At 46.8% G+C, this 16,776-nt stretch overlaps 1 protein-coding gene across 9 annotated transcripts in view; it reads left to right on the plus strand.

Annotated features, from left to right (window-relative positions):
* Positions 1-16,776, plus strand: part of ADGRL3 (adhesion G protein-coupled receptor L3) — a 496,674-nt gene that overhangs the window by 50,918 nt on the left and 428,980 nt on the right. For all 9 annotated transcript variants that reach the window (XM_056849204.1, XM_056849205.1, XM_056849196.1 and 6 more), the window contains exon 2: positions 2,547-2,760. In XM_056849204.1, the coding sequence (XP_056705182.1) occupies positions 2,547-2,760 (214 nt within the window). The remainder of the gene's footprint in view (positions 1-2,546; positions 2,761-16,776) is intronic.

Raw genomic sequence — 16,776 nt, forward strand, 5'->3', positions numbered from 1 at the left:
CTTCCCCGCGGTCCCCCCCGCCGACTGCTTTGGGGCTTCCTTTTGATTATGTGGGAGGACATTACCCCCAGAGAGCATTATGCTCCACGAACAACAATTTAGTGGTGGCCCCCAGCCCAAAGGATGTGCAGCTGTCCTCTACAAGGACCAGGGCCTTTTCGGCCCTGGCCCCGGCCTGGTGGAATAGTGACATCAGGGACCTAGTGACACCAGGGACCTGCAGGACATGAAGGAGTTCTGCAAGGCCTGTAAAACAGAACTGTTCCTCTTGGCCTACACCGGAGGGCAGCCGCAAGTTATCCGCTATCGCTTGTCTCCCCATCTTTCCCTCCACTCTGCCATCTGTGGGGGCAATTGGCTGTAATCCAGTTCCCCAGTGGCAACTGGGGTTTTTAACTGCCATCTCTGTTTATCAATGTGACGTTTTAAATTGATGTTTTATGGTTTTATGTGTTTATTCGTTTTAGATAGTGTCACCCGCTCTGAGCCTGTCCTGGCCAGAAATTGAGGGCGGGCTATAAATATGAACAAATAAATAAATAAAAATTGTTTTTAAATTTCCTTGGTGTGTAATAAAATCACTTCTGTGCTCAAGATCTTACTGCCTGGCTTTCTTTCTCTCTGGCAGTTTATGCTTGGTAATTAGCAGCGCGTTCCAGGCTGAAGTGCCCCGCATATATTTTTTTTAGTTCTTCACACTGAACCGCCATTCCAGCCGTCACTGCAAAGCCAGCGCATACCTGCTTCGCATTTCTTAAGCACCCCTTTAAAGCGACCTTTTCTATTTGCTCCACCCCCTGCATCAAAGCATGCAGAATCCCAGCCGAGGCTTAGCTATGCAAACGACTATTGCTAATGGCTATGCAAATGAAGGAACGAAGGAGCAGGCCAGTGGCGGGGGGAGTTGGAATTTGTTTGACTTTCTCCTCTTGCATCGGGACTGTGAATGGTCATTTAAAGAGAGCCAGCGTTGTGTAGAGGTTAAGAACGGTTGTTTGGCGTGGTGGACTCTGATCTGGAGAACCGGGTTTGATTCCCCACTCCTCCACATGAGTGGCGGAGGCTAATCTGGCGAACTGGCAGTTGGGGCTGAGAGAGCCCTAAGAGAGCTGTGACTAGCCCAAGGTCACCCAGCTGGCTTCATGTGGAGGGGTGGGGAAACCAACCCGGTTCACCAGATTAGCCTCCACTGCTCATGTGGAGGAGTGGGGAATCACACCCGGTTCTCCAGATTAGAGGCCACCGCTCCAAACCACTGCTCTTAACCACTACACCGCGCTGGGACACTTCCTTTTCTCTCACTTCCCCACCACGTTTCCCTCGTTTACTGTTGTTTAGAGCCCTGTCTGACCAATGTCAACCACGGTAAAGCAAACGAGGGGGTGTTTTTGATGTCAGGATGAATAACCGCGTACATCTGTGACATGTGGGATGCAGTTTTCCAAGTACTTCTTGGAAATCAAATTGTACAGTTATAGCTGTACGATTATAATTGTAAGGGACTGGGAACCAAGTCATTTGAGGAAAGGTTGAAGGATCTGGGTACTTTTAGCCTGGAGAGGAGAAGACTGAGAGGTGATATGATAACCATCTTCAAGTACTTGAAGGGCTGTCATATAGAGGAGGGTGCCGAGTTGTTTTCTGTTGCCCCAGAAGGTCGGACCAGAATCAATGGGTTGAAATTAAATCAAAAGAGTTTCCTTCTAGACCAGTGGTTCCCAAAGTGGATAGTACCACCCCCTGGGGGGCGATGGGATTACCTAGGGGGTCACTAAGAGGCAAGAGGGCAGCAGGAAGGCGCTAGAGGTGGGGCCCTTCAACTGTGTTGTTCACTAGTTTACAATAGATCAAGCTATGGCACCATGCCGGCAAATTTGGTGGAAACTATCAGAATTTTTTTTCCAGACTTTGAAGAGCAGGTACCACAGGATCAAGTTCATCAGTTTTGTTGAATAAATTTCAACCAAAAAGTTTTAATTTGATTTTGAATAGATGCGCAATTAATTGTTACGGTTTTGAAATTGTATTGTTATTATCTTCTTTAGTGAATCATGCACACCCCTATTTTGAATAATGCTTTTTATAGGATTGGGTAGGGGGGCGCTGGGGTTAAGTTTGTGGAACCAAGGGGGTGGTGGCCCAAAAAGTTTGGGCACCACTGGTGTAGACCTTAGGAAGAATTTTCTAACAGGCAGTTCCTCAGTGGAACAGGCTTCCTTGGGAGGTGGCAAGCTCTCCTTCCCTGGAGGTTTTTAAGCAGAGGCTAGATGGCCATCTGTCAGCAATGCTGATTCTATGACCTTAGGCAGACCATAAAGAAGGAGGGCATCTTGGCCATCTTCTGGGCATGGAGTAGGGGTCACTGGGTGTGTGTGCAGGGTAGATATTTGTGAATTTCCTGCATTGCGCAGGGGGTTAGACTAGATGACCCTGGTGGTCCCTTCCTACTCTATGATTCTATTATTCTAATTTCTGTGCCTGTGTTTATGAAACCAGGTCTCTCCTGCAGTGCGCACTCAAGGTAAATGTGCCTCTTCTCTCCGTAGCTTTCAGCCGTGCCCCTGTACCCATGGCAGTGGTCCGGAGGGAACTATCCTGCGAAAGCTACCCCATCGAACTCCGGTGCCCGGGAACAGATGTTATTATGATCGAAAGTGCCAACTACGGCAGGACGGACGATAAAATCTGCGACTCTGATCCTGCTCAGATGGAGAATATCCGCTGTTATCTGCCAGATGCCTATAAGATTATGACTCAAAGGTAGGTATTTGACGTCCCCGCCTGACGGGTTTTGTTTTAATCTGGCTCGCTGTTTCTAAACATCTCTGGTTGCGTGGGGATTGTTTGGGCGCTCGGAATCTGTGTGCACATTGATGTTGGCGGGACTTTACGGCGCTGAAATCGTTGTGTTAAAAAAGAAAGAACCGTGGCCCAAATATTTGTCGTACGGCAAGCCGACAGCCCAAATTTGGTGAGTTGTTTTCCATCACGGTCAGATAGTTTGCCTCCCGCCTTCCAAGTACTCTGCTTTCGTGAGCTCTTCTGAGACTTTGCATTGCTTCTTTATGGAGGGGGGCTACTTCTTCTAGACCCCATAAAATCGGACCCCCTGACCCAATATTCACCAGACTTGGGGGTTCTTGCAAGAAGAGTCCCTTCAAGCTACCCTGAAATCCTGGGACCTCTACCTGCAAAAATGCCCCCCAGGAGCTTCGAAATGTCCCCATAGGCTTTAATAGGCCGCATTTTTGGGGGAAACCCGATAAAACGCCGAATTCCCATATTTACCCCTGTGGGAATTCAGCTTATTTTGGGTTTCCCTAAAAATATCGAGACCAATAAACCCAAACCTGAAATTTACTGAATTTATTTTTGCATAGCCCTAAACCCTAGTGGGACTTGTTTGGCTTTTCTGCCACGATTCAATGTGGCCCAGTGAGGCAGAACACCGGCTTGAGAGTTAAGAGTGCTTCAGTAGCCCCAGAAGTGTGCTGGGGGGGGGGTCGCTTCCTTTTCTCTCACTTCCCCAGCCCCTTTCTCTCGTTTACTGTTGTTTAAAGCCCTGTCTGACCACAGTCAACCACGGTAAAGCAAACGAGGGAGCATTTTTGATATCAGGATGAATCCAGGAGTTCTATCCTGGGAACCCAGAGGAAGAGAGAGATCGCAAGTGGAGAAGAGGACGGGCTCATCTAGAGATTATAGTAGGCAAGCCACAGGCCATTTATTCACGGAAGGTTTTGCATTGGATTTGCCACTCTTTAGATGCACTTTTCCCCCATCCATATTTTCAAAACTCAACAATAAGTCGCCATGCAGAGTTTTGAGAATTTAGATGGGGAAAATGTGCATCTATAGAGTGGCAAATCCAATGCAAAACCTTCCATGAATAAATGGCCACAGTGTCCAGGCAGCTGGTTAAAATGAACAGGGAGGTAGTTGAGAAGCACCTGGCTGCATCGGATGAGTACAAATCCCCCAGGCCAGACGGTATTCACCCGAGAGTGCTCAAGGAACTTTCTAGAGAGTTTGCAGAGCCATTGTCCATCATCTTCCAGACCTCTTGGAGGATGGGGGATGTGCCAGGATGTGAACAGGATGCAGTTCAACATGGATAAGTGCCGAGTTCTACATTTGGGTAACAGACATGAGTGACATGCATACTGGATGGGGGATACACTTCTGGGCAGCAGTGTGTGTAACAAAATCTTGGGGTACGAGTGGACCATAAGTTAAATTTGAGCAGCCTGTGTGATGCAGCAACAAAAAAAGCTAAAGCGATCTTGGGGTGCATCAACAGAGGCAGAACCTTCAAATTGCAAGATGTTTCGCTGTAAACTGCCTTGGTCAGGCCACACCTGGAGTATTGTGTGCAGTTCTGGAGGCCTTACCTCAAAAGGGATGTGGACAGATTTGTGTGGGTGTAGAGGAGAGCGATGACGATGATCAGGGGCCTGGAGACCAAGCCCTACGAGGAAAGGCTGAGGGAGTTGGGAATGTCCAGTCTGGAGAAGAGAAGGTTGATGGGGGACATGACTGCTCTCTTGAAGTATTTGAAGGGCTGCCGCTTAGAGGAGGGCAGGGAGCTGTTCCTGTTGGCAAGCAGAGGATAGGACTCGCAATAATGGGTTGAAATTGTGGGCGGAAAGGTACCGGCTGGATATTAGGGGAAACGTTTTTTACAGTAAGAGTTGTTCAGCAGTGGAATCAGCTCCCTAGGGAGGTGGTGAGCTCCCCCTCACTAACAGTCTTTAAGCAGAGGCTGGACAAGCACTTGTCAGGGATGCTGTAGGCTGATCCTGCACTGAGCAGGGGGTTGGACTAGATGGCCTCTATGGACACCTTCCAACTCTATGATTCTCTGTGGAAGTGAGACTATGTAGTGCCATATTCTTATCAGGGAGACCAAGAACAGCAGAATAGGCAGGCGTTATCTGATATGTGACTTATTTAGGTTTCTAGATAGGAAAATAAAGGCAATCCTTTAAATAAAGGCAGATGAAAGCAAGGCCCACTGGCAAGGGAAAGGCCCCTCCTTGGCTAGGGGACATTAGCTGTCCAGATCTCTCTTCTTGCCCCTCCCAGCGGGAAGGACTCTGTCCTGTTTGGCAGCTGTCCTGTAGGCGGCTGTTGAAAGCAAACCGCTTCATGGGAGAGGAGGGACAAAGCTCTATTTCTTTCCCATTTTTACATTTTCAAACTGCAAATTTGTAAATATTGGTTCAGATCCCTCAGAGCCCTCACAATAAGGCAGGATATAAATCTGACTGAATTAAACTGTCGGAAAGCTGGCCATAAAGGAGAGTGGAGGAGGGCTGCTTATTTCCAAGTTCCAAAGGGCCAGATGCAGAGAGGCCAGGCTGTACGGGAGCAAGTTTAAATTATGTGGTGTAGTGGTTAAGAGCGGCGGACTCTAATCTGGAGAACCGGGTTGGTTTCCCCCACTCCTTCGCATGAAGCCAGCTGGGTGACCTTGGGCTAGTCGCAGCTCTCTTAGAGCTCTCTCAGCCCCTCGCAGGGTGTCTGTTGTGGGGAAGGGGAGGTGACTGTAAGCCAGTTTGATTCTTCCTTAAGTGGCGATTGAGAGGGACAAACTGTGCAGCTTCTGCCCACCCCTCACCCCAACAGGATCCAGCAAACCATGGAAAGGTTTTATATGCGATTTGCAAGGACGAATTTAGCAGTAATGCCTAGATAGGGGATGGCCATGACAAAGCAGTGTGAGTCTGTGCATGCTCAGAATATTTGAAAACACTCCCGTGAAAGTATGTTGGGACAGCCGTGTTGAACCATCATTTTAGAAGCAGTCCTTGTAGACTGGGGCGATGCGCTGTTGGAAAGGTGAAGGTAACCTCAGCGGTATTTACAGGTTGGGTTGCCAGCTTCCAGGTGGTTAGTAATCAAACACTGGCTACAAGTACAAAATAGGAGAGTAGGAAATCAAAAGTCTGCACTTGTATAAAGCTCAATAAAGCACATACAAAGACTCTCAGCTAGCCTCTTAAACAGAATGGCAGAATAGATGTCTCTCCAAACTTTGGTGATATTTGCACGTGGTACTCCTTGAAGCTTGACGAAAGCTCTGAAATGGGGATTTTACCGGAAGCCCATTGCGTTTGAAATCTGTTCCATGCTTCATTTGGACATTACCATTCTGGATTGTCAATTTTTGTGCACCTGATTTTGTTGTGTATATACACTTACCTGATGTAAATTATTGCATTATAACAAGTTCCTGCTCTGTATTTATATCCTTGGGATATTGTTTTGGTGAGGCTCCACCTCACAATATAACTGCTTGCAAAGTGCTTTGTATGTGCTTTATTGAGCTTTATACAAGTGCAGACTTTTGATTTCCAGCTTCCAGGTGGTGGCTGAAGATCTCCCGCTATTACAACAGATCTCCAGGCGACAGAAATCCGTACCCCTGGAGAAAGCGGCCGCTTTGGCCATTGGACTCTATGGCATTGAAGTCCCTCCCCTTCCTAAACCCCGCCCTACTCAGGCTCCACCCCCCAAAACCTCCCAGTATTTCCCAACCCGTAGCTGGCAACCCTCTTGACAGGGAGGTAAGAGAGGAAAGATTGGAGCTTCCCCTTTCAAGCAGTTCTTACCGGCCAAATTGTCACGTCTTGTTAACGTCAGGAACATTATTAAAAAAAGAAGAGAAAAGATCGCTTTCCTTTTTGATTTACTGTTTTTGCGTACCATGAAATTTCACTGCAGAGCGCACGGTTTTAATATAACAAAGGGCTGCTTTGTACGCTTGGCGCGGCGGTTGTTTTATTCAGCGCCTGTAAACGACGGCGCCCCGGCCATTTGAATGAATAAAAGGGGCCGACTGACAGGCTGTTGCCGTTTCTGATGACTCCGACACATCCTTTGAAAGGAGCCACCTCTGGTTTTTGAAGGCCGTTTTGGACGTCCTCTGAAGGACTCCTCTCCCGCCCCCCTTCCTGGTCGCCCCCATCACACAGAGAGGCGGCTGTGCAGGCTCGCTCATTCAGTTGTAGGGTTGCCAACCTCCAGGCACTGTAGAATTCAAAATATGGCACTTAAACAGAAATATCCAAATCAGGAGAGTCACGATGCAAAACTTGCAGTTAGAGTAATGTATTAGAACATTAGAAACAAAGCCACTTCTAACGCAACAAATATACAATTAGAACGAAGTTCCAAAACAAATACTAATACAAATTGTAAGCATATGCCGGCAGTGCTCGGCTAGATTCAGTTCGTGATCTGTGGTGTACTTAACAGTCACTTCATACAGCACCGGGAACCAAGAGTAGAGTAGCAATGGAAATCCGGTAAAGTTCCATTTCGTATAGACTTTCTCAAGCCTTTTGAATGTTCCGTGCAATATTCATTCAAAATTTGAAGGAGTGTGCCTTTCCTCTTTCTTGGGACGACAAAAGTAAGACGCCTTACTTTTGTCGTCCCAAGAAAGAGGAAAGGCACACTCCTTCAAATTTTGAATGAATATTGCACGGAACATTCAAAAGGCTTGAGAAAGTCTATACGAAATGGAACTTTACCGGATTTCCATTGCTACTCTACTCTTGGTTCCCGGTGCTGTATGAAGTGACTGTTAAGTACACCACAGATCACGAACTGAATCTAGCCGAGCACTGCCGGCATATGCTTACAATTTGTATAAGTATTTGTTTTGGAACTTCGTTCTAATTGTATATTTGTTGCGTTAGAAGTGGCTTTGTTTCTAATGTTCTAATACATTACTCTAACTGCAAGTTTTGCATCGTGACTCTCCTGATTTGGATATTTCTGTTTAAGTGCCATATTTTGAATTCTACACTCCTGTAAGCACTTATTAGCTGTTTTTTGAATACAACCTCCAGGCACTAGCTGGAGATCCCCTGCTATTACAACTGATCTCCAGCTGATAGAGATCAGTTCACCTGGAGAAAATGGCCGCTTTGGCAATTGGACTCTATGGCATTGAAATCCTTCCCCTCCCCAAACCCCACCCTCCTCAGGCTTCGCCCCAGAAACTGAACCCTATTCAGTTGCCAGTGTGGTGTAGTGGTTAAGAGCGGTGGTTTGGAGTGGTGGACTCTGATCTGGAGAACCAGGTTCGATTCCCCACTCCTCCACATGAGTGGCGGACGCTAATCTGGTAAACTGGATTTGTTTCCCCACTCCTACATATGAAGCCAGATGGGTGACCTTGTGCTAGTCACAGTTCTCTTAGAGCTCTCTCAGCCTCACCTACCTCACAGGGTGTCTGTTGTGGGGAGGGGAAGGGAAGGCGATCGTAAGCCAGTTTGATTCTTCCTTAAGTGGTAGAGAAAGTCGGCATATAAAAAAACAACTCTTCTTCATTCCCCCTCCCAAAAAAACTGCTTCGGGTATATATAGGGTTCCCAGGCTCCTCTTCACCACCAGTGGAGGTTTTTAGGGCAGAGCCTGAGGAGGGTGGGGTTTGGGGAGGGGAGGGACTTCAATGCCATAGAGTCCAATGGCCAAAGGGGCCATTTTCTCCAGGTGAACTGATCTCTATTGGCTGGTCAGTTTAATAGCAGAAGATCTCCAGCTGGAGGTTGGCAACCCTAGGTATATAGTGCCACAAAAAGAGATTTCTCTGGTTAGGGAACAGAATCTATGACCTGCATCCTTCCCTCTTCCCGCGCACGTTGTGTCGGAAGAGATGTGGAAGCCGCTCCCGTCTTAATTTCTGCCGAATGTTTGAGGCTTGTTGAACACAGTGGCTGCTAATTAGTACCTGCGGAGGGACCCTTCAGATGAGACAGAGACGCCGCTAACACATTCTCCTGCCATCTGAAGGAGGTGTGCGGCATTTATTATCGAATCTGTCAGGGATGGGTGCAGGGATGTGAAACGGCCCTCTCTTATAAGGGCGGCGTAAAGGCTGAGGTGTGTGGAAAGCCAGAGCTGGCGGGCTATGCAGAAGAGTCCATGCAGGGATTATTAACAGAAGGGTGAGAGATTCAAAGCAGGTAAAAGGAAGTATTTCTTCATACAACGCATAGCTGAACTGCGGAACTCCCTGCCCCAGGATGTGGTGATGGCTGTCAACTTGGAAGGCTTTAAAAGGGGAGTGAACATGTTCATGGAGGAGAGGGCTATCTATGGATAGTAGTCAAAATGAATGCTAGTCATGATGCACACCTATTCTCTACAGTATCAGAGGAGCATGCCTATTATACAAGGTGCATTGGAACACAGGCAGGACGGTGCTGCTGTAGTCATCTTGTTTGTGGGCTTCCTGGAGGCACCTGGTTGGCCACTGTGTGAACAGACTGCTGGACTTGATGGGCCTTGGTCTGATCCAGCATGGCCTTTCTTATGTTCTTATGACTTGACATCACTTTCCACCACAATGACTGGCTAACTTCAGCAGATGATCTCCGCATAACATTGGATAGGAAGACTCTTCATAAGGTAATGGGTATTTTCCGTTAGTAGCTGCACCTGGTTGGCCACTGTGTGAACAGACTGCTGGACTTGATGGGCCTTGGCCTGATCCAGCATGGCTTTTCTTATGTTCTTATTATAATTATATATATTAGATGCTTTGGAACACAGGCAGGATAAATGCTGCTGCAGTTGTCTTGTTTGTGGGCTTCCTAGAGGCACCTGGTCGGCCACTGTGTGAACAGACTCCTGCCTTGATGGACCTTGGTCTGATCCAGCAGGGCTTATGTTCTTACAATAAGAAGAACGTAAGAAAAGCCCTGCTGTGAATGGAAGCCATTTAACCTTGCAGTGGAAAGAAGTTTCTAAGGTTTCCCTTGGAATTAGCTAAGGTTACCCTTGGAGTTAGAATAACTATTTATTCCAGGTGATAACTGGCCAAATTTGGCATCCTGTGATTTTGTAATGGTTTGAGACAGAGAAAGGATTGGTTTAAAAAACAACAACACCTTTCTAGATAGGCAGAAGGCCCATGGTCACCTAAGTTGGTTCCATACTAGTCCAATGAACTTGCCATAAGTCCATTGGGTGTAGTTAGATTGAAGTCAGCTTTGGAACATATCTCCACTGGCAGAACTGTGATTTCTCCATCGGAATGGCTGATTTCCACCTCAATTGTAGACATGCCCTGTCTACGTATTTATCATATACTCCTTTTTATAGTAGGCAGTACCTTCATAGTTGACCACCATTGATTAATCATCCAGGTTTCTAAAGTTCACTAAAATAATTGGATGCTTTCCCCCCCTCCCTTGACAAAGAACAATTAACTAAGAGTTCATGAAGTAAGGCCTGGCTGCCAAACATGAATGAATAAATGGCGTCCTCGAAAAAACGCCTGCCCATCAAATCTGTTTTTCATGAAGCCCTCATGCTTGCATGAATTAATTCCAGGGTTGTTTTTTTAATCGCATTATTGCAGCTCCCCTTTTCCACGTGCGTCTTTGAATAGCGTCTCTATTAATTGAATCTCCTCCGTGTCAGCATGGGAAATCCTGATTGTGTCACCTGCTTTGGCCCACAATTGACTCTTAATCTCCCCCATCCTGATGGGCCGAGGGGCAGGCAAACCTCAGGTTTGGGTGAGCATTGGGTCTCCAAATGTGCAGCATATTGATAACACGCGGAGTAGAAACGGGCCCTTTCAGGAGCTCATTTAAATTCTGAGCATGCTGGAAGTTTGTTGTCATTTTTTGCACTTCCCCCCACCCCCAAGGAAGATGACGCTATATTCAGCTACATTCAGCTGCCAGGCGTCGCTTTATTTATTAATTTTCCTGTAGCTTGCTTTCTTTAATCGGCGGGAGGAGGCGGGGGGGGAAGCATCCTATTCATCTCTGATTTTTCAAGTCACAGATTTTCCAACAAGGGGGGGGGAATATACTTCCTTGGCACAGGTGCATTTATGTCACAGCTCCATTGCAATAAAGAGGAGGGGGCATGGCTTGGAAGAGCGTCTGCTTGGCATGCAGAAGGTCCCAGGTTCAATCCCCGGCATCTCCAGTTAAAGGGACTAGGCAACTAGGTTATGTGAAAGACCTCTGCCTGAGACCCTGGAGAGCCACTGCCAGTCTGAGTAGATAATAGTGACTTTGATGGACCGTGGGTCTGATTCAGTATAAGACAGCTTAATGTGTTTATTTGGGGAGGGGCCGTGGCTCAATGGTAGAGCATCTGCTTGGCATGCAGAAGGTCCCTGGTTCAATCCCTGGCATCTCCAATTAAAGGGACCAGGCAAGTAGGTGATGGGAAAGACCTTTGCCTGAGACCCTGGAGAGCCACTGTCGGACTGAGTAGACAAGAAGACTGACTTTGATGGACCAAGGGTCTGATTCAGTATAAGGCAGTTTCATGTATTCATTTGGGGAGGGGCTGTGGCTCAGTGGTAGACCATCTGTTTGGCATGCAGAAGGTCCCAGGTTCAATCCCCGGCATCTCCAGTTAAAGGGACCAGGCAAGTAGATGATGGGAAAGACCTCCGCCTGAGACCCTGGAGAGCCGCTGCCGATCTGAGTAGACAAGACTAACTTGGATGGACCAAGAGTCTGATTCAGTATAAGGCAGCTTCATGTGTTCATGTGTTCAAGGATAGGATGTTTAAAAAATTGGCTTGTTTCCAAATATCACCTACCTACCCAAGTAAAATGTCAATTTTTACTGAATGATTCCAATCCGGAGGTTACTGTAGATGTTGCCAATTTTCTAGTGGATGCGATGAAAGTTCAATAAACCCAAAGTTTGTAATTTCTATTATTGGAATTTACTGGCCTTTGTTTTTATCTTAATGACTGCATATTTTATGAACCTTCTGTAACAATTGTAATATTACTTATGCCATTAAAGGTTTTTAAAGGTTTTTTAAAAAAAGATTGGATGTCAAATTAAACCCTCTGTTTTACTACCCGGGCGTGCGGTGCTTTTGGAAGGATAAGCAGAAACAACAAAGTTTCTGTGCATGACTATGGGAGAATGCAGCCGGTGTCACCAATATAAACCGATTTGATTTTAATTGTACTTGATAGCAGCTGCAAGGCAGATTGGCACTGAACATGAGTGATTGATTATGTGTCGATTATATTTTGGAATTGTGTAGCCAGCGCCAGGGACAGCCAGGAATCTTTGCATCAACCGCTCATTCTTTCAAATGGAAAGGCGACAGGGTATCTTGGGTAGAATAGTGAGCTTGGACTTGGAGAGATTAAAACAAATCCCTTCTCGGCTATGAAGTTCTTAAAACACTTTAACAGCTCTGGCAGCCTAACTTGTTTCTCAGCCGTAAGATACAATAGACTAACGGCATGGCTAAGACACCCATGTCATAACATACGGTATCTTTGGATTCAGACAACCTAAGCAAACACTGTGCGTTCAATTTAAATATTTTTCACCCTGCTTGTCTCCCCTGTGAAGATCCAAAGTGGTTTACAAAATAATAATGATAGTCAAGTGTCGTAAAGTCACAACCCCCTCATGGCAATTTCGCGACCATGGAGCAGAGATGGTTTTGCCACTGTCTTCTTCTGCATAGCAACTGAGTCTTCCTCGGTGGCAACATAAGAACATAAGAAAAACCATGCTTTTTATATCCTGACTTTCTCTACCACTTAAGGAAGAATCAGACCGGCTTACAATCACCCTCCCTTCCCGTCCCCACAACAGACACCCTGTGAAGTAGGTGGGGCTGAGAGAGCTCGAAGAGAGCTGTGACTGGCTCAAGGTCTCCCAGCTGGCTTCATGTGGAGGAGCGGGGAATCAAACCCGGTTCTCCAGATCAGACTCCACTGCTCCAAACCACCGCTCTTAACCACTACATCACGCCGGCTCTCACATGAGTATCCCATAGAGCACGTTAGCATTACCTGCTTCCGACTTGGTTCAAAGCGTCGCCGTTTTCAATAATTCACCTCTCAGAAGATGAATCCGTTCCGGCGCCCACCGGGTGAGCGGCTTTAGCGTTTCATGGAGACCAGCTTCCCACTCCGGTGAGGCAGCTTGTTAAACTCTAGAACTTCCCAGACCGGCTGGGGGTCCCTGTGATCAGCTCTTTCATCAACCCTTTCCCTTGGAAGTTTGAAATGTCGGTGTCAAGGTTCCCGATAGAAAGAGGAAACCGATGACAACGGTTCTGCCTGCTCCCACCCGGCTGATGGACCCCTCTAGAACTGCCGGAGTCATTTGGGTCAATGTTTCAAAGAATCTTTGCATCTTTTAATATTTCCCTGTAATGTGGGGCTTCTGGGGAATAAAAAAAAAATGGGACCAGTTCTTTTGTTTTATAAGTCTTTATTTTAAAATATTGTCGAAGGCTTTCACGGTCAGAGTTCATTGGTTCTTGTAGGTTATCCGGGCTGTGTGACCGTGGTCTTGGAATTTTCTTTCCTGACGTTTCGCCCGCAGCTGTGGCAGGCATCTTCAGAGGAGTCACACTGAAGGACAGGGTCTCTCAGTGTCAAGTGTGTAGGAAGAGTAATATATAGTCAGAAAGGGGTTGGGTTTGAGCTGAGTATTGTCCTGCAAAAGTAATGTGCTAATCTTTATTTTAAGTTTAGTTCATAATAACAACAGCCAAAACTAAAAATACATCAGCGGTAGGTTAAACATCCTTGTACAGTCGAGCTATGTTTCAAACCTTGGTTCTAATATAGGTTCCAATATTATACATAACATAGGTGCTTTTTACAGAAATCACACCATTTGTTGTATTCACTTAGCAGAACTTAGGCTGTTACCGCACTAGGTATTCCCAGCGATGTATTAAGAGTTTGAAAATGTTATAAAAAATACTGTTCGCATTTCCTATGTATTCCCACTGATGTATTAAGAGTTTGAAACTGTTATAAAAAATACTGTTCACACTTTGTTTGGCCCCTATAGCTGTGAAGACGTCTTCCAACCATTTTTTAGCCGTGCCATCCAAAAACCCTTTTAAAGCGATGTTTTTTATAACATTTTCACACTCTTAATACATCGCTGAGAATAACCAGTGCGGTAACAGCCTTAATAAATGCAAATCATACGATAGTTTCGTGGGCATTGTTTACTTCATGATGCCCCCTTCTACACATATTCTAGAAAAGGCAGCCATCTGTTTTAGAAGGAGAAGAAGAAGAAGAAGAGGACGAAGAAGAGGAGTAGGAGTAGGAGTTAGTTTTTATATGGCAACTTTCTCTGCCACTTAAGGAAGAATCAAACCGGTTTACAATCAACTTCCCCTCCCCTCCCCACAACAGACACCCTGTGAGGTAGGTGGGGCTGAGAGAGAGAGTGACCAGCCCAAGGTCACCTGGCTGGCTTCACATAGAGGAGTGGGGAAACCAGCCCGATTCACTAGATTAGCCTCCACCGCTCATGTGGAGGAGTGGGGACTCAAGCGCGGTTCTCAGGATCAGCGTCCACTGCTCCAAACCACCGCTCTTAACCACTGCACCATGCTGGCACGTATTTACAAGTTTGTAGTGTAAAATAAGTTATTTGCTACTTTGAGTTGTGAAGAGAGCTTATCTAAAATTAAACGGCTCCTCACCTTCTCATACCACTGCCCAGTAGAAGGCATCTTTGCTTTTTTCCAGTATGAGGCAATCAGAAATTTTGCTGCTAGCAGCAGTATTGAAATCAGTTCCCTTTTTGGGGTAGAGAGTTGTATATCAATTTTTTCTCGTCTTTGTGTTGTGTGATTAATTCTGTCTCTCACAAGTTCTTGTCCCAAAATAAACTAACTTTTGGGCATGTCTACCAGCAGTGAAGAAAATCAGCTGGGTTGCCACAGCCGTTCCACCATAGACATGAAGGCGAGAGGGCATGAGATGCCACGGGCTCATGATTTTATAAGCTAGTTCTTTAATGTTGATGGGACCAGTCCTAACAGCGCATTCCTGAGCCTCCAGGGCGAAAGCCCTTAGGAGGCCAGGAAGGGGCCACGCCGGCATGCGAGCCCCCCGCGCCGGCGTCCGGGCAGCCAACGCCAGCGTAAGTGGCCCATACACCAGTGGGAAGGCCTGGTTGCGGGCCGCTGCCACAGCAGCACCAGCCTTGGACGCCGACAAAGCCTTCCTCCGGCGTCCGAACACCGGCAAAGGCCGCCCCGGCGTCCCGGGAGGCTTTCCTGGGGCGTTACGGCACCGGGCTGGGGGTGGGCTCAAAAGCCGTTTCGGCGCGGAAAAGCCTCTTTTTATTTTTGCAGAGATACGCCACCTTTGGAGGCAGCACCGCCTCATTGCTTCCTAAGCCCGGCGCAGGCACTCCGCTCAGGAATGCACTGTTAATGTTTTGTGGATGAAGTCCTGGTCCTTGCTGTTTAGGTTGGCTTCCAGGAAAGTACAGGAATTCACAAAAGTGAAGGATTTCTGTCTTGGAAAGGCTGCATGAAAATGCTTTTCCGTTCTTCGGCCTCGATGAGGTAATCAAATTGTGTGGATTCCATGGAACGCTGACACTTCCAGAAAATTGCTAGACAACAGGAAGGGGATTTGGTTTGCTCACATTTAATAACGTGCGGGTCACCGGTTGCCCTTTTCTTTCTGCATCCGTGGGGGCAACGGGGAGCTATTTCTCCTCCACAGTGCAGTGTAGTATGATGTAGAGCATATGGTACAAAACATACGGTATCGTGGTTGACTTGTGCCAACGCACGCATTTAGCAACCACCACTGGAAATGAGAAAGATAGGAGGTAAATTAATAAACTGTGCCACCAGGGATGATCGCCAATGAGATCAGTCTCCAGACTCACGTTGTGCCCGGTGGACTGTTGGCCTTTCAGGATTGGGTGTGACAGCCCTAGAGTTGCCAACTTCCAGGTACTTGCAACAACCAGTTTTGAATTTCCTGCATTGTGCAGTGGGTTGGACTAGATGACCCTGGTTGCCCCTTCCAACTCTATGATTCTATGATCCTTCGCCCCCTCACCCTACCTAGGTATGGGAGGTGGTGGGCTCTCCTTCCCTGGGGGTTTTTAAGCAGAGGCTAGATGGCCATCTTTCAGCAATGTGGATTCTGTGATCGTGAGAGGGAGGGCAGGAAGGACTGCATCAGTGTTTGGTTCTCATGCCCAGGGTAGTGTAAATCACCACTTTGGGGTCAGGAAGGCATTTTCCTCCAGGCCAGATTGGCCAGGGATCCTGGAGGGTTTCTTTTTTCTTTTTGCCATCTTCTGGGTGTGGAGTCGGGGTCACTGGGTGTGTGAGTGCGGGGGGAGGGGAAGGTAGTTGTAAATTTCCTGCGATGTGCAGGTGGTTGGACTAGATGACCCTGGTGGTCCCTTCCACCTTTGTAATTCTATGATAGCAGATGGAGCTTCATAGGTTAGAAGACCATTTTCTGGCACATGGAGCTGAACGCCCCAAGGGGCATGGAGGATTCCGAAAGACAGGGAGACTCCTCTTCAGAAGATGTATGCATACAGAAGTTACAAAGAGTCCAAGCTATAATCTATCTCATTACCAATGCTAATTTCTCCAGCCTACTACCCCTCTGTGTATCACACCTAATCCAATCACGCCTGCTAATGTCATTTACTTGCTTTTGACATTTACATTGCCATTATGTGTCTGAATTCAGTCTTCTCTACTTAAGGATAGATGGACTCATATTCCAGCTGTATCTGAAGAAGTGAGCTGCGGCTCATGAAAGCTTACACCTTGCCAGAAATGTTGTTAGTCTTTAAGGTGCTACTGGACTCTCGCTCTTTTCTAAAGCTGTAATCTGTTCTCTTTTCTCCTGATCTCCGGCACAGAGAAACAGCCTGCAGATCTCCTTTGTAAGGATCCAATATTATGATTATGATATCAAAAATAGCCTAATTATTAGTACAAATTAATCACAG

Source organism: Euleptes europaea, chromosome 4 (genome assembly GCF_029931775.1).
Source record: "Euleptes europaea isolate rEulEur1 chromosome 4, rEulEur1.hap1, whole genome shotgun sequence".
Taxonomy (NCBI): Eukaryota; Metazoa; Chordata; class Lepidosauria; order Squamata; family Sphaerodactylidae; genus Euleptes; species Euleptes europaea.